This window comes from Cololabis saira, chromosome 3, assembly GCF_033807715.1.
Source record: "Cololabis saira isolate AMF1-May2022 chromosome 3, fColSai1.1, whole genome shotgun sequence".
Classification (NCBI taxonomy): domain Eukaryota; kingdom Metazoa; phylum Chordata; class Actinopteri; order Beloniformes; family Belonidae; genus Cololabis; species Cololabis saira.
In genome coordinates, this window is record NC_084589.1 from 37167558 (window position 1) to 37186388 (window position 18831).

At 40.2% G+C, this 18831-nt stretch overlaps 1 protein-coding gene across 2 annotated transcripts; it reads right to left on the reverse strand.

Annotated features, from left to right (window-relative positions):
* Positions 1-2809: 2809 nt before the first annotated feature.
* LOC133438726 (transmembrane protein 176B-like) lies at positions 2810-15692 on the reverse strand. Of its 2 annotated transcripts, none has more exons than XM_061717414.1 (7): positions 15591-15692; positions 12382-12566; positions 12182-12307; positions 9628-9684; positions 9331-9531; positions 7065-7190; positions 2810-3106 (listed from the first exon to the last, which is right to left on the reverse strand). In XM_061717414.1, exons 2-7 carry the CDS (start codon positions 12556-12558, stop codon positions 3041-3043), a joined length of 753 nt encoding a protein of 250 aa, XP_061573398.1. In that variant the 5' UTR covers positions 12559-12566; positions 15591-15692; the 3' UTR covers positions 2810-3040. The 2 variants fall into 2 exon arrangements, with proteins under 2 accessions (XP_061573398.1, XP_061573399.1); XM_061717415.1 differs by having other exon boundaries at positions 12382-12569; positions 15591-15679.
* Positions 15693-18831: the final 3139 nt, after the last annotated feature.

Here is an 18831-nt window from a genome sequence, read left to right on the forward strand (position 1 = left end):
TCTCCACACGTAATCCGTTGCTGAGCCCTGGCTCGGCGCAATATATCCACACAGTCTGTATGATAGTGCAGACGGGCGATGATGGGACGAGGGCGCTCTCCGGGCTTCGGCTTCGGCTGGAGGGTGCGGTGCGCCCGGTCCAGGAGAGGCTCCTTCTCCAGGCTGAAAGCCTCCTTGAGCAGAGAGGGAATATCCGTAACAGCAGAAGAGGTGGAAAAATCTTCAGGAATTCCCACGATCCGTATGTTATTGCGCCGGGATCTCGCCTCCAGATCCTCGCATTTACCATCCAGCCTCATCAGTTCAGCTGATAGATGCTCCACTTTAGCCTGTAAGGTTGTGATGTCATCGGTGCAGGATGAAAGAGATGTTTCCATTTCAACCACGGTGTTCTTCAGAGCGCGCACATCAGACTGGATGTTTGTAATGCTTTTTGATAATTCCGACTTCACCGCTTGCAGCTCAGTCTTGATGCTCGACAGGTTTTCATTTAAAGCAGCCTGAAGCTCCGCTTTAAAAACAGCCGCCATCTCAACGCGGAGTGATGCGAGCAGCTCGGCCTTAAAGTCGTGTGAAGGAGCGGCCCCGGCGGCCTCGGCCAGGCTGGACGGGGGGTCACCACGAGGCGGGGATGCTGCGTGCGGAGAGGGCCGCGGCGGTGGTGCGGATGGTTTGAGTTTTGGAGGCATTTTGGTCGGCAAAAATACGGGGCCAAAGTAGAATAATGAAGGTCGGGAAAAATAAACCGAAGGAAGATGAAAAAGCTGTACCAAAAATAGATATTTTAAAAGGTTGTTGCAGGAGCTCAAAAAAACACGTCCTAGTCCATTAGTCGCTACACCGGAAGTTCCCCTTCCCCCATGCTTTGGATGAGTTTTAACGAGATTATTATATTATTATTGGATGGATTTCTGGACTCACGTTTTGCTGCAGCTGCAACAAAAGAGGGAAAAGCGGATGTTTGAGGACATCCAGGCAGTTCAGCGTGTCTCACAGCCGTCTTTCTGTGAGGTTTACGTGATTGTGGGAAGAGTTGGCCTCCGTCTGCTCCCTCAAACCGACTCCTCTGCACAAGCTCTTCCTGTTTCGATCCGTCAAAAACAAAAGGGAAGCCAGAGAGGAAGGTTTTCTGTAACATTTAGCAACCATGAATCCTGAACTGCATCATTCCAGTCAGGTTCAGAAGTATCTGGGGGTTTTCTAGTTTTTGCTTTTATACACCACCACAATGAGCTTGAGATACATCTGTCAAGATGTTATCAAAGTTTACTAAACACTAACTAGAGGCTTTACTGAACACTAACTAGAGGCTTTACTGAATACTAACTAGATGCTTTACTAAACACTAACTAGAGTTTTACTAAACACTAACTAGAGGCTTTACTAAACACTAACCAGAGTTTTACTAAACACTAACTAGAGGCTTTACTAAACACTAACTAGAGTTTTACTAAACACTAACTAGAGTTTTACTAAACACTAACTAGAGGCTTTACTAAACACTAACTAGAGTTTTACTAAACACTAACTAGAGGTTTACTAAACACTAACTAGAGGTTTAACTAGAGGCTTTACTAAACACTAACTAGAGGCTTTACTGAACACTAACTAGAGTTTTACTAAACACTAACTAGAGTTTTACTAAACACTAACTAGAGGTTTAACTAGAGGCTTTACTAAACACTAACTAGAGGCTTTACTAAACACTAACTAGTTTTACTGAACACTAACTAAAGGCTTAACTAAAACCAACTAGAGGCTTTACTAAACACTAACTAGAGGTTTACTAAACACTAACTAGATGCTTTACTAAACACTAACTAGAGGCTTTACTAAACACTAACTAGAGTTTTACTAAACACTAACTAGAGGTTTACTAAACACTAACTAGATGCTTTACTAAACACTAACTAGAGGTTTACTAAACACTAACTAGATGCTTTACTAAACACTAACTAGAGTTTTACTAAACACTAACTAGAGGCTTTACTAAACACTAACTAGAGGCTTTACTAAACACTAACTAGTTTTACTGAACACTAACTAAAGGCTTAACTAAAACCAACTAGAGGCTTTACTAAACACTAACTAGAGGTTTACTAAACACTAACTAGATGCTTTACTAAACACTAACTAGAGGCTTTACTAAACACTAACTAGAGGCTTTACTAAACACTAACTACAGGCTTTACTAAACACTAACTAGAGGCTTTACTATTCATTAACTAGATGCTTTACTATTCATACCATGAAACCACCTCCACCATGTCCGACACTTGCTCTGGTCCGTCTTGGTTCATGAGCCGGATCTTTATGGGGGCAGGGTTGTGTCTTGTGTTCAAATATTTTTTTGCATTCAAACACTTTCATTATTTGGTTGAAAAAGCTTTTCTTTTTTTTTTTTTAAATTGTAGTGCAGGTTTATTATTAACATATTTTTTTGATTTGTTTTGATTGAATAATAAAGACACAAATCTACCTCCGTAGTTGTTTTCTTCTCCACACTTTTCCATCAGTCTGATGCAAGTTCCTGTTTCATCTGAATCCAGAACATCGGAGGGTTTTCTGGAGGTTTCCTGACTTCCTGTTGAGATGCAAACTCGGCACCTCACAACTTCTTTTATCTTCATTTGTCTTCAGCTAATGAGGAAACTCATCACAGCTGCTCATTTAACCTCTTCAGTGTCCAAGTGGAGACACTTTGCTCAAAACAGCTTTAATCGCTGGATTTCTTTTTGTAACAAAGCTAAATACTTTCCTCCAATTTGTATCTGCAAAAATCTCCCGAATGATGTGAAATATGCTGAGGTTTGGTTTCAATGCCTTTATTTAGGGACATTTTACCGGTGAAATAGCTCTGGCCATCACAAAACATCACACATACACAACTTTGACTTTGGTAGTAAAATAGAATTAAAACAAAAGGACATTAAAGCCCCGGGTTCGGGGTGGAAATAAGTGCATTTGAAAGTAGAGGTGCGTTTATTTTAAATCTCTCTTAAAAAGAGACTCCAGAAGTAGTACAGACTCCTGAAGACGCTCAGGCGTCAGGCTTGGCGGTGACCTCCTCCAGCAGCGGCTTGTACAGTTCAACGTCTCTAGCGTCCTGAAAAAACCAGACACAGGTGAAACGTGCAACTCAGAATCCGATTAATCCTCGACATTTTCAGACGCTTTTCTCTTTCGTATCCGTGTAACTATTAACGCTGCAGACGTGTCGCTGCTTCACCGTATTTTTGTCGACTTTAGCGATCGAAACTTAAAGTTGCAGTTGGTAAGTTTACTTTTGGTCACATTTTCTGATATTTCCTGTATTTTCTGATAATATCACATAAACAGGGCCATTCAGGGGGACAAATCTGCTCCTGTGGCAAGTGGCACCACCTGCAGCCATGGATGTATTAATAAAAACTGGATGGGACTTTGAAAATGGCCGCCCATTCATTTCAATGCATTTTACTCACTCAGCACATACGCTGAAAAAGTTCCTGACTTCCGGGTTTACTTCCGCATACAGCGGCCCATAGAGCATGCGCAGTTGAGTCACCTCCCATGATGCTCTGGGGCCTCCCATCATGCCCCGGGGCAATGCCGCGAATATTAATATAATATGTATTAATATAATATATTAATTAATGTATATTATTACATGTATAGTATTACATATATTATTAATGTATTAATATAATATAATTACATAATATATATTAATATAAACATCCGTGGAATGCACGGACACGGCTGTGACGTCGTGCCCAGAAAGAGACTTTTCTTTTACTTTTCTGGCCGTTATAAAACATTTTTGACGGATATAAAGTCCATGACTTAAAATATAGAATACAAAGATTAGTAATTGCCGGTGATTACAGCTGGAGGTTCCTGTGAACAGTTTTAGAGGCTTCTCTTTTACTATTGCGGTCTATGGGAAAAAAGCTTTTTGGGCCACATGGGATTTTTTGTTGCAGTACCGCGGCTGGCCACTGGAAAAAATCGGCGCGCCTTCTGACTGCCAGACCCGGGGGCTGCCTGCAGCCCGCGGTGCAGCCTACAGTGTTCTGTCGCAGCTCCTCCAATCACAGCCAGGGGGCGTATCATGGATCTATAATATTAACTGGATACAGTACCCAAAATGGCCGCCCATTCATTTCAATGCATTCTGCTCAGCCAGCGCATGTGCCGAAAAAATTTCTGACTTCCTGGTTCATGCGCAGTTGAGTCACCTCCCATGATGCTCTGGGGCAACATCAATGGCACCGACGCGGCCGTGACGTCACGCCCAGAAAGAGACTTTTCTTTGACTTTTCTGGCCGTTATAAAACATTTTTGACGGATATAAAGTCCATGACTTAAAAATATAGAATACAAAGATTAGTAATTGCCGGTGATTACAGCTGGAGGTTCCTGTGAACAGTTTTAGAGGCTTCTCTTTTACTATTGCAGTCTATGGGAAAAAAGCTTTTTGGGCCCCATGGGATTTTTTGTTGCAGTACCGCGGCTGGCCACTGGAAAAAATCGGCAAACCTTCTGAGCGCGAGACTGGGGGGCTGGGGCGTATCCACAAAAATGTCAATCAGACACCCCCACCACCCCCCTCTCCTCCAGCTGCGACGCTAGCTGATGTGAAACGGCTGCACAATGCGGATTATTTATAAAAACTTATTGACCTCTGATTTTGACCTTATTGAATGATTGGTTGGTATCCAGTTTCCATGGTAACGCCTTTATCCTGTTCCGTGTGAACGACACTAAGACCCCGTCCACACGTAGCCGGATATCTGCGGATATCTGCTAAACCGGAGATATTTTCCTACGTTTTGACCTGTCATCCACACGAAAACGCAAATAAACGAAGGTTTAAAAAAACTCCGGGCAAAGTGAAGATTTTTGAAAACTCCGTTTATGTAGATGCGTGTAGACAGAGACAGAGAGCAGTTTTGCGTTTTCAAACGTCACATTATGCTCCAAAACAACAACAAATCTGCTCTGACGTGCGACTTTTGTTTACTACAGATGATCCAGCATCTGTTCTCCAAGCTATTAAATAAATGGTCTCTGGTCTTGACCACCGCTTACTGCGTTACACCGACACAGAGCCTACAACCGTAGGGTACGCGGCGACGCGCACCCTACGGTGCCCGCGGAGCGTTATATAATAGATCCATGCTGCGGAGCCGCGGTGCCCGCGGAGGTGCAGCTTCCCGGGACCCGCAGATGACCAGGGTTGCCTACCCCTGAGTTAGAATGCTTATGAATGCGGTCGAAAACGCAGATCTTCGGTTATGTGTGGATGCAAATTTTTTTATAAACGGAGGGGGGAAATATTCGTTTTTAAAAATACCCGGCTACGTGTGGACGGGGTCTAAGGCACGAGGTTTTAACAGTTTTTTTTGTGGCTTTTGAGCCTCGTTTTTCATATGTTCGAGCATCTTGTTCGATTATTAGGGCCATGCAGGAGAAAAAATATTTGAGAGGGGAATATTTTTTTTTATTGTGGACTTCGAGAAAAAAGGCAAATTGTCGAGAAAAAGTCGAAATGTTGAGATTAATGTTGAAATACAATTTCAAGAAAAAAGTTGAAATTTCGTGAATAAAGTCGAAATTTCGAGAATAAAGTTGAAATAAATTTTCTTGAATAAAGTCGAAATGTCTCCTCTGGCCCATCAAATCCAGTTAGGAGAGCGACTGACAGCTATGCAGCAGCAGCTGTAACTAACTTACATCCTTGGAGTGTAACGTTAAGGGTACGTTTCTCTTATGCAACTGCATATGTGTGATATGTGTTTCAAAACAATATCGTAAAGCCAATTCTTGTATTCTGAACCTTATTGTTCAACTATATTTACAAAACTTTGACTTTTTTCTCAACATTTCGACTTTTTTCTCGAAGTGCATAATGAAAAAAAAATCTTCCTCCTCTAAAATATTATTTTTATTTTTCTCCTGCCTGGCCCTAATACTCTTCCGTATTCTGTCACTACTCCACTTATCTCTGCATCGTTTGCTTTCCAGTGGTTGCTAAGCAACACGTCCACCAGGGGGCAGCGACGAACTGGCTACTGATTTAAAACAAACACGGCGACTGTCGAGGAGATCGATTTAAACCAACATTGATGTATAAAGGCTGAATTATGGTTCTGCGTTAAATCAACGCAGAGCCTACGCGGGAGGCTCTCTGTAGTCTACGCCGTAGCCTGACGTGCACCTCCCAAAAAATTTAACTATGCGTCGATGCGACACGGACCCAACGCAGACCGAGGGGGCTGTGATTGGTTTGCTTGGTAGCAACGCATTTCCGGTTCCGGTTCGTGAAGCAGTCGTGAACTTTCAATGCTCTTTTCTTCGTGTGTGTGTGATTTTTTTTTTTTTGGGTTGTTTTGTTTTTTTGCACAATAGTTGTCCTTACCTTTGATTCACTGTGACCGGAAAATCAGGAAGCTAAACAAAGTATCAACTAGCGCTCTGGGGGGGGTATTGCACCGCGGCGAAATGGAGAGACGGAGAAGTCTGAAGGGTTCACGACGGCGTCACGGCAACGGCGTGTGCTCTGCGTTGGTTTAACGCAAAACCTTAAATCAGGCTTAAAGGAGCATGAGGCTCCTTTTAAGAAATGAGACTCTCTAGCACCACCCTTCACCACGACGGCCGTTGGGGGTACTGCAGCCAACAGTGAAGCCGGCACGGGAGAACGGGGAGAACGCGCATGCAGCGTCATGTGACGTCACATCCGCAGGACAGCGCGGGAAATTCGGCCCCACAATTGCAGCACATTTTGCAGCACACAGCCTGTTCAAGGCAACGGAGAGATACACTAGAGGGCTCATTCTTTTGGGTTTGGAACGCTTCATCTGACATTATTACTAGAAAACTTAAAACGTATACACATTTTTTTCATAAATCCTGCCTCAATCCGGCCTCATGCTCCTTTAAGTGGAGGGTACCGACTCCAAACTGTCGGTACTTGTCGTTCTTGGCGCCCCCCACTCCATGACATTTTAAAGGTGGTATCTTAAACAAGATTTTAACCCCGAGCTTTACGTCGTCAACGATTCAGAAACTGCTCCCACCTGGTCTTGGTCCTTGGTCCCGGAGTTCCTCAGGGCCTTGATCCCCACCACGGCCGAGCTGAAGACGACGCAGAGCTCCAGCACCGACAGGACGATCAGCACGCCGTTGATGCCGCGCAGCAGCATCTGGTGGGACACGGACACGGGCGTCACCCAGGGGTGACGGGTCCTTAAAAAGTCTTAAATTCCATTTTTTTTTGCTAAACTAAGGCCTTTAAATGTATTATTTTTTATATGTACTTAAATCTCAATCCAAGGGTCTTAATTTTGGAGGTAATGTATCCAGTCATCATTCAAAAGTTTATTTCATCGTTTTGAGGAGAATCTCCTGCGGAGGTTCTAAATCTGTGTTGCCAGGTTGGGAAAGTTTCAGTCCAGTTAGGCTGAAAAATATATATTTGGGCTGCTTTTCCTGGTTTTTACTAAATATTTAGGAAAAATTATTAACAAATAAGTTGCCACTATTGCAGAGAAAAGTAGAAACTTACACAATAAACTCACTGATATTTGATTTGCTTTAATTGACTCAATTTAATTGTAGTCTTTGTTTGGAGTCTGAACTTTTTTTGGCTATTTAGTGGTGTTGTGAATCTTGAAATTTATAACGCATTTAATAACTAATGGTTTTAACATAGAGAATGTTTGATTCGGCTGGTTTTTCATTATTTCGGCAGGCTTTTACATCACGTTTGGGCTGGATCCTGTCAGATCTGGCAACCTCGACCTCAGCACTGGATTTTTTAGTGACTTGACTTTTTGGTCTTAAATTTAGTTTGAAAATGGTATTTAAAAAGTGCTACATTTACCTCGATCAAACCTGTAGACACCCCGGTCACCTCTCCGAGGTTCCAGTTTGAAACGTCGACCGGCAGAAATGTTGTTGAAACATCCACAGTTCAATTATAGAGTTGATCCTGGATGTTGTCATGACGACAGCTTGGACCTCACCCTCCAATATAACTTTATTACCGACTGTTTATGTTTTTATTTTTAGATCTATTTCTTTCCATACAACCCAACGGCATATTGATGTCCCATTTGAAAGATCCTCAACAAAATGAGATCATTCTGTGTCCAGATATTTGTAAAAACTGCAAACAAAACAACAGATTGTCCCAGTTAGCAACAGTAACTAAGGGGGGGCGGGGCTTACCGATGGGTCGGACGCTGGACTTGTGGTTTTGGGTCATTGCTCACTTTTTTAGATTAGATATCATCTGAAATAACCTTATAAGAATTTTAAGAATAACAGCTCTTAAACTCATAACAAAAAACTGGCTTCAGAAATCAAGTCCAGTTTTAGAGAAATGGCGAGACTTAATGGAACAAGTAAAAGAAATGGAGCAATAAACATGTAAAATCAGAGGAAATCTTGGGATGAGACACATGCTGTGGGCTAAATGGGAGAGCTATATAAAAAATGGGGGTGAAATGTTAAGATAGCATAAGACATGAAGAGATCTAAAAGCACCTAAAAGCTTACTACTCTTAATACTGAGGCGGTCAATGGATTATTTGACGGATATGGAGGAGTATAATAATAATAATAATAATAATAATAATAATAATAATAATAATAATTAATAATAATATGGAGGAGTCAACAACTGAACGGGGAGCACTTAGTTTTTTTTTCTTTTTTTATTTATTTAATTTAATTTTAATTTATTTTATTTTTTTTATTTATTTATTTTTTTATTATTATTTTATTCATTTATTTATTTTTTTATTATCTTTTTATCTTTGGAGGTACTGTCATGTACTTGTTTGTTTACTTGCTCTCATGGTGCGTCTCTCTCCCTCTAGTTGTATTGTGTTTATGAAATAAGAATGGAAATAAGGATTTGTGAAAATAGGAATTTTGGCTAATACATAAAAGAGTGAAGTGTAAGGGATGTATAGGGGAGGGAGGTAACAGGGGGGCTGGAAGGTATTTAAAGGCATGTTAGGCCTCTCTTTGCTTTGTTTGTGTTTGTTGTTTAGATATGTCCTTTTAATTATTCATGTATTTATTTTTTTTTTTTTCTTCGTGTATATGTTGAGGTTGGTGTCTGTCTTATGTCTATATATGTATATTAGTTGTTGTTTTTTTTTCTTCTGTTGTTATACTGAACGTCACTATGGTGTGGCACATAGAAAAATAAAGTAAAAAAAAAAAAAAGATATCATCCGAAATAAACCTTTCCTACTGTTCAAGTTTAAAGTTTTGACCGAATCAGACCCCAGACGTGACGATGATGATGTCGGGTGTGTTTCCCACGCTCACTTGGATCAGCTGCCGGCCCTCCAGACACTGGTCCCTGAGGTGCTGCTCGTCCTCGGACAGGGTCGGGCTCGTGGGACCAAAGTAGTAGCGCTGGTCACACCAGATCCTGACGTCCAACTGAGACATGTTGATGCTGTAGAGCACGATGGCGGCGATGGCGAAGGCGACGCCCGCCAGGTTCAGAGTCGTGTTGAGGATCACCTGCAGCGACGGACGTGTTCACGCAAAAAACATCACGGGCCCGACCGGCTCATCTTTTACTTCATAAACAATAAATAAAGCTGTGTTTTCACTCACCAGACATGGACTCGGGTACTTCTCCGACAGGATGCACGAGATGCCGAACAGAATGAACTAGAAAAGAAGAAGAACAGAACTGAAGAACCCGAGCTGAAGGGGGCCCCGGGGACTAAATAATTAAACTACTTTAGCCGCTGCAACGACAACGCATCAGAAACCCCCCTCACGGGGCCCTTTCCAATTTGTCACTAGCTAATTGAGAGTAGGGGCCCCCCGACAGACGGCTAGGGGTGGGTTAAAAATATTGATATATCGATATTGTATCGATATGCATGTGTAGGAACGATTATCGATACATAAATCCAAGTATCGATTTAAAAAAAAAAATATATATATTTTTTTTTTTTAAATCCCGATTTTTTCCCCCATTTTATCACCCAGTGCTCCACCCAAGTCAGTCCTGGGCATTGCTCCATCTACCAACCCCGGGAGGCCCTGCACTGAGCTCAAGTCTCCTTACTTGAGGAGTGAGCAGGCTGCTTCTTTTCACCAGGCAGGGTGGGGATTCTCTGGCCGGACGTGGCGCGTGGAAGGATCATGTTACTCCCTTATTGTAACCAGAATATCGATATCGTATCGTATCGGAAATCGTATCGTATCGGAAATCGTATCGTCTTGGGACCTAGTGTATCGGAATCGTATCGTATCGGGAGGTCAGTGATGATACCCAGCTCTACGGCTGATATCGCTCCATAGCAGCGACACAACCTGAAACCCCCATAGACACTGCAATGACAGTCAGGAATCTCCCTAATGGGGCCCCATTACTAGCCAGCATCAACGTGGGGCAATAGTGATTCACAATTTGAGAAAAAGAAGCAAACATATCGCTCTGGAGACACGAAAATAAAGTGAATTCAGCCATTTTCTTCTAAACACATTCACAGCCACATCATAAGTTAGGGGATATGCAAAGTTTGCATTTAGATAGTTATGTTATTTATTATTTTTTTTATATGTTAATTGTTTAATAAACAATGTCGTCGCTGATCTGTGGTCCTGGACTTCATTCATCATGATTGTGGGGGGCCCCATGGTCTCTCCTGCCCAGGGCCCCCAGGGGGATAGAAACACCCCTGAGGCAACCTGAGACTGGAGTCCAGACTGGGGTTATTTAATATTTATTCATGTCAGTTTTAAGTTTTTTATTCAACATTTATTTATCATTTCAGGTTGAAGTTAAGTTCATTGTATATATATATTTTAAATTTCAGGCAACATTTTTTAAATTTGATATTTTTTTTGTTTCAGGTTGAAGTTTATTTAATATTTACTTATTTCAGGTTGAAGTTTTTTTATTTCATGTTGAATCTTTTAAATTGATGTTTATTTATTTCAGGTTAATATTTTATTTCAGGTTGAATTTTTTTATTTGATTTTTATTTATTTCAGGTTGAAGTTTATTCAATATTTACTTATTTCAGGTTGAAGTTTTTTTATTTCATATTCTTTAAATTTATTTTAGGTTGAATCTTTTAATATTTTTTTTATTTCAGGTTGAATATTTTTATTTGATATTGATTTATTTCAGGTTGAAGTTTATTTAATATTTATTTATTTCAGGTTGAAGTTTTTTATTTCATATTCTTTCAATTTATTTTAGGTTGAATCTTTTTATTTGATATTTATTTCAGGTTAATATTTTTTTTATTTCAGGTTGAATTCTTTTATTTAATATTTACCTATTTCAGGTTGAAGTTTTTTTTATTTCATGTTGAATCTTTTAAATTGATGTTTATTTATTTCAGGTTAATATTATCTTATTTCAGGTTGAATTTTTTTATTTGATTTTTATTTATTTCAGGTTGAAGTTTATTCAATATTTACTTATTTCAGGTTGAAGTTTTTTTATTTCATATTCTTTAAATTTATTTTAGGTTGAATCTTTTAATTTGATATTTATTTCAGGTTAATATTTTTTTTCAGGTTAATATTTTTTTTAATTTCAGGTTGAATATTTTTATTTGATATTGATTTATTTCAGGTTGAAGTTTATTTAATATTTATTTATTTCAGGTTGAAGTTTTTTATTTCATATTCTTTACATTTATTTTAGGTTGAATCTTTTTATTTGATATTTATTTCAGGTTAATATTTTTTTTATTTCAGGTTGAATTCTTTTATTTGATATTTATTTATTTCAGGTTGAAGTTTATTTAATACTTATTTATTTCAGGTTCAAGTTTTTTTATTTCATATTTTTTCATTTATTTTAGGTTGAATCTTTTAATTTGATATTTATTTCAAGTTAATTTCTTTTAAATTTAAAGTTGAATCTTTTATTTGATATTTATTTATTTCAGTTTATTTTAGGTTGAATCTTTTTATTTGATATTTATTTCAGGTTAATATTTTTTTTATTTCAGGTTGAATTCTTTTATTTGATATTTATTTATTTCAGGTTGAAGTTTATTTAATATTTATTAATTTGAGGTTGAACTTTTTGATTTTTTTTAATTGACTCATACAGTCAAACTACTGTCTCTATAATTACAGTACATTTTGTTACTATTGATGAAGGTTGTCAGGTTAAGTGGCGTGTTGTTCTCACCAGAGCCCCCAGCCAGTAGGGGAAGTTGGTGCGGTCCATCTGTGAGCGGTACCAGGAGCCGGCGCGGGTGCACGAGATGATGGCGCTGAGGCCCATGCTGATCAGCCCCGTCATGATGTGCAGCGTCTGCGGACGGAAAGAGCAGAAGTTTCGGCCCAGTTCGGTCTCGATACCACGCCGACACGAACCTGTCCACTCACCCCGAGGACGGACGACGACGTCCTCTGGACCCGCCCCAGCTGCCGCGACACCGAGCAGCACACGGGGCTGTAGCACAGGCTCTTCAAGATCTGGCACAGCGGGGGCCAGCGGCTCTGGGGGTCAGAGGTCAGCGTGAACGTGGCCACGCCGTCGGCGCGGCTCATGGTGACCGACATCCCGCCTGCTGCTGGGGACAAACGAGACGGTTCGTTAGCGGTAAACGTGCTCGGTGAGAGCCACGTCACAGGTAGGGTTGCCACCTTTCAGAAATAGAAATAAGGGACGCCCTGATTTCAGCAGCGCAGGAGCCAAAAAAAAGCCCCAAAACTTCTAAACTGCATAAACATTTGTTTATTTTATATGAAAAAACAAAATGCTTTGATTTAAAGTTTAAAGTGCTTTAATAGCATTGAACTTTCATGACTGTACAGACAGACAACCATATAGCAACTGAAATATCGTCCTATGCTACGTATGTCCACATCAGCCCAGATGTATAATATAGCTACAGGTGAAGAATATGGTGTAAAAGTTAATTTATTTCAATAATTCAACTAGAATATGGTGTAAAAGTTAATTTATTTCAATAATTCAACTAGAATATGGTGTAAAAGTTAATTTATTTCAATAATTCAACTAGAATATGGTGTAAAAGTTCATTTATTTCAATAATTCAACAAGAATATGGTTTAAAGGTTAATTTATTTCAATAATTCAACAAGAATATGGTTTAAAGGTTAATTTATTTCAATCATTCAACTAGAATATGGTGTAAAAGTTTAATTTATTTCAATAATTCAACAAGAATATGGTTTAAAGGTTAATTTATTTCAATAATTCAACTAGAATATGGTGTAAAAGTTAATTTATTTCAATAATTCAACTAGAATATGGTGTAAAAGTTAATGAAAATACGGGACAAATCGTCCCGTATTAGTTCAATACGGGACGCAACATTTTTTTTCTCAAATAAAGGACAATTCCGTATTTTACGGGACGGGTGGCAACTCTAGTAACAGGTTCTCAGGATATAAACGGATCAACGACATCACCGTTACCCCCTTTTCCACCAAACCGGTTCCAGGGCTGGTTCTGGTTCTGGTTCCAGTGCTGAGTTTGGAACCGGGCTTTCTGTTTCCACGGACAAAGAACTGGTTCCGGTTCCAAGGTAGCACCAACTCTTTGCTGGGCCAGAGAAAAGAACCGCTTACGTAAAGCTGGGCATACACTGTGCGTTATTTTAAATCGTGTGAGACTGCCCCATCTCACACTGCACGACTAGATTGCTGCGTTCAAAAGTTCACAGCCCACGATTTATGTTCTCACACTGTACGACCCGATGCTCGGATGCGACCCGTCTGCTCACACTATACGATCATAATCCTCCCGTCGGACCTCTGTTACTGGATCTCGAGGCCGGTTTTGGGGCAGGTGTGAGCTGTGTTCACCCAAACGTGCGTCCTGCCCACCTGATCAAAGGTTATGGGATCCTTTATTTTTTTATAATTTAATTTTTTTATATATATAAAAAAAATCCCAAAATATCTGTACCGTTTCTGATTGGGTCGGCACTGCGCATCATTTTTAGACACAACAATGAACGCATACCGCAAAAGTTGTGTCTCGGCGGAGGGACCCGACGTCCCAGCAAAATGAGCACAACAGAGAAGAGAAGTGTTCCGAACAGCGCAGAGCGTGCACTAAAGGCTGATGTATGGTTCCGCGTTACACCAACGCAGACCTACGGCGTAGGCTACGCGGCGACCCGCACCGTATGTGGAAATGCGGTCTTTTTTTCTGCTATTAAAACATGATTTGTAATGTGAATTTGCAAAACTTAAACTACAAATAATAGTTTTTGACGTGGCATCAGAGATTGCGCATGCTCTCTGCGAAAGGATGAGGCAAATCGGGTCGTAGCTGCTTCAACTGTGCGATTCCTTCACGAGGAGCGACCAGGATTTCAAACACGCTTGATTTTCTTGCGAGCTCACGATTCCTGATCGGGAGCTCGTCGTGAGGTGTTAATCTCTCGTCGTTACCCCACGTACACTGCACGAGGCACGAGCAACAATTGGGTCAAAATCTGTCCCGATCCAAAAAATAGTCGCACGACTGAAAAATCGGCTCAAAACGAGCCGATAATCGCACAGTGTCTGCCCGGCTTAAGCGGAGAGGGGGGGAGTTATTAAGACCAACGGCAACAGCAAGACTGGGAGACGGAGACATTTTCAAATAAGAATTAATCTGGATGCAGCAAAGCATCATGGGTCTGAGGAGGAGACAACCTGTCTTTTAGAGATGTGTCCACGGAGGAGCTACGTGGACCAAGTCCTATTAGAGCAGATGCCTTGTTGTTGCTGCAACTTTAACGCAAACGCAGCAACGTAACTGACGTTTGGAGTGACGTAATGACGTGGCTCCCCTTAGCACCGGAGCTGTGGAAAAACAAACCGGTGAACCAGCACCAGCACGGGCCCAGAACTAGCTCTGGAACTGGTTTGGTGGGTATTAGAGACTAATTTTAGGCCGTCTGTCCACGAGATGACGCTTGATGGAAATGTGATAACCTGACGGTCTTTGATTAAAAGCATCTGATGTTCCCACCCAAACCAGTTGTGAACCAGCACCAGCCCTGGAACCGGTTTGGTGGAAAAAGGGTACCAGAAGCTTCTTCTCACGCAGGCGGTGGTGGGAAAGAGACGGATACCCGCTTCCTGTTTACAGCCGTTTCAACTGCAGATCAACTGAATCCACCTATGCTGTGATTATCAGACCCCGCCCCCCCAAACACACACACACAAACATCCATAAACAAAGGCTGAAAGATTAAAAAACAGAGGCAAAAACTTGATTGAAATGACACGACAAAAAAAAGGGGTCCAAAGTTCCTCTAATATGATGTGGAAGAGAAACTATTGTAACGAAAGGTAGTTCGGGTATATATATATACATATATATATATATATATATATATATATATATATATATATATATATATGTGTGTATGTATCTGTTATCTGTGGTATTTAGTACTTCCTATCTCACACGCGTAAGTAGGTCTCTCTGCAGGTCTGCTTTTAAAATCTGACGTTACAAACGTCCCCAAGCTGATCTCCTCCATCCTCCTACATCTGTCATAGTACGATAAACAGAGATAGGGAAAGATGACCTGTTCAGAAACCAGAACCAGAACAAAAGGACCAACCTGCTTGAAAAAGAAGCGAAAACTGGAGCTGACAGTAGATGGAAGTCTGCGCAGTTCTTGTTCCCAGAGCAACGAGTGATGAGTCTGCTGCCAAGCTCTTACCAGAAGGACCTCCTCTCAGCAGGAAACTGTAAAACAACTTAACCCTTTCCTGAGCTGCACGCGGCTGGAGGACAGAACAGTTAAACATTTAACGGAAGATAAGGAGATCAAATAGAGAGCTGGCCTACAACTCGGGTGGATCTGCAGCTCCAGGGAGTATTTTCTACTTTAAAAACCATCTAAACGAATGCAGCCCAGTCTCCCTTCACCAGCACACAAACAGCCCCCTCACTTACTCAAATCAATTATCTTATAAATATAAATTATACATACATACATACATACATACATACATACATACATACATACATACATACATACATACATACATACATACATTTTCTGCACCTTCCACCTGGAACTCATTACAAAACACTCTAAAAATTAATTCACTAGTGTCTTTTGGTCATTTTAAATCCCTGATCTTAAATCTTTTAAGCACTGCTTGTATCTGTTTTAATTGATTTTATTGTTACATTATTTATTAATTGTAACTTCATATTTGTTTAAATTGACTGCTCTTTTGTTGTGTTTTTGTCCCTGTCTTTTGTTTTTTTTACTTTTGTATTGCTCGACGTCATTGTAAATGAGGGCTCGCCCTCAATGATTTTCGAGTTTAAATAAAGATATACAAATATACACATATACATACATGTGTGTATATATATATATATATACACATATACATATATATATATACACATACACACACACATATACATATTATATATATATATATATATATATATATATATATATATATATATATATATATATATATATATATAATATAATATATATCTGTGTGCATGTGTATAGATGAGCTCAGTCCTGTAAAATCTTATCTAAGAAACAAAACAGTCAATCTATAATAGATCAATAAAATCTAAATCTATATTTGTTATAATAATAATTAAAAAGAAACAACCTGACGATGCCAAAGTCAGGTAATTATTCCTTCCTAACCTGCTCATAAAAGGCAAAACGGCGCCCTCTGGTGGTCCAACTCTATAACAACAACACTACTATGTTTCCTTGTACTATAGCCTACGTTGGAGTTTAAGTATTATTTATTACTTGTGGGGACCCGTGGGGGTGTGGAAAGAAAAAAAAAGATTTCCACCCTGGGAAGTAGTCCCACGTCAGTAAGGACAAACACAAGCTCATTTACTCATGCCAGGAGACAGGGCAGCTGACAGTCCTGCCGGGGCCCGGGACAAAATAATCTAAGATGGGCCCCCCTGCGCACGGACCTCTCCTTCTCCCTCTTCCTCTCCTCTCCCTCTGCTCTTAAAGTTTTTATACAAGCTAATGAACGTTAACATTAGAGATTGCCAGTTAGGTTAAGTTACAAGGTTGGTAAACGTTGGCTGCTCTGTTTCTCACCTTGCTCTACGCTGACTTTATTAATTCCAGCTTCACCGTCACCCCCTTTTTAAAATATTTGTGTAGAGAATCTATGAGGCCTCTATTTTATTCTTCTCTTCTTCTCTTTTCTGAGCACCGGACTTGTGCTGACCAGACATTTTGACCATTCTAATGGTTGAATTAAATGATAACATAAAATTTTGATCAGCGGCCAAACCATTTTTGTGTTGGGGGTTCTTGACCACAAGGACAATTAGGAAGAAAACAAATAACAAGCTTTTATGTAACTCAAATACTACATATTTTTTCTACAAATAGGGATATTTTGAAACATTTTGAAAAATGATTCCATAATTTAATGAGAATTAAAAAAAAAAAAAAAAAAAATTCTCTTCAGTTCTGCCCTTTCCCCCCCCCCCCCCTATCGGCGGCCGTGCCAGGAGATGTGGTTCAAGTTTTAAATACACATTTTTTAAATATGCCAAAAATAATGATTCATAAAAAAAATAAAAATAAAAAATAATAATACTACTACTACTACTACTACTACTACTACTACTACTACTACTACTACTAATAATAATAATAATAAATCTACCTCAGAGCTGAGACAGCGGATGAAGAGCACGGTGATGGAGGGGGAATCCACCAAACAAAACCGGACTAAGTGCCAAAGCAAACCTGGATCAACCCCACAGCGGGTCCTGGAGGTCTGTTAGTGAAATAAACAGCAAAATAAAACATATTCTCTGAAATTTGAATGACTTTGTTCCGTATGGTCTTTATTTACAGCTCAGGCGTAAACTTGATGCTAAACGCTGAGAAGTGTTGACAGCAAACCGGCCGCCAGGTCAATTACATGAATTTATATGAATATGAATTAACCTCAGCTGCATGTTTGGATTTAATCAATATCTCTGTTTACTCTGGCTGCTGCTGAAACTTCAGGGTGTTTCTGACTCACTGTTGTGCACAACAACACCTGGGACTTGAAAGTGTGTTAAAGGTGAGAAGACGGTACCGTGAACTTTGCCTGCAGCAGGTTTTTCACTCTGTGACCCCAAGAGTCCAAACTGCTGCAGGATCAACGGCAGCTGCAGCCCTGAGGGACGCCCACCGGGCTTTTACTTTGAAGGAATAGTCGAAAGGATGTGATTGTGATCGGTAAAGCAAACGATCAGAAATAAAGGGAGTCTGAGGCAACTCTACAGGTAAGTCCTGTCTGGTGAAAATAAGCTCTGAAGTGAAGTGGAAATGCAGATATTTAAAAAAGAAAAAAAAGTTTTTACAACCACATCGGAGAGGAACAAGATACTTTAAAAAGCTTTATTTACTTATTGTATCATCTAAATGTGTGTATTTCTCTTCTAAATTGTTTTATGTATGTTTTGCGTCTTTGATTTTTCTGATATAATTTCATTTTTGTTTAAGTTTAAGACGCAAAAGAACCTGTAACCTGTTTGTGACCCTAGTTTATCACGGTTCCGCGACACCTGCACCGGATTGCAGGTGCCAAATACTTCAAATAAGTGGTCACTGCATATTCAGCACCAGTTATGTTGTCGTTACAAATGTATGGTTATTGCAGCACCGACAGCTTGATCCGGGTGTACCCCACCTCTCTGTGAGTGACAGCTGGGATAGGCTCCACCCACTGAGGGGCTGACCCTGTATGTTTGTACCTCACCGGTCCTGGGGCCTCATGTACAAAGCGTGCGTACGCACAAAAACATGGCGTACGCCCTTTTCCACGCAAACATTCAGATGTATC

Coding starts and splice junctions, on each gene's coding strand:
- LOC133438726 (XM_061717414.1), bottom strand. CDS start 12,558: ATGTCGGTCACCATGAGCCGCGCCGACGGCGTGGCCACGTTCACGCTG. Junction 12,308..12,381: donor CGTCGTCGTCCGTCCTCGGG/GTGAGTGGACAG, acceptor TTCCGTCCGCAG/ACGCTGCACATCATGACGGG. Junction 9,685..12,181: donor CCTACTGGCTGGGGGCTCTG/GTGAGAACAACA, acceptor CTTCTTTTCTAG/TTCATTCTGTTCGGCATCTC.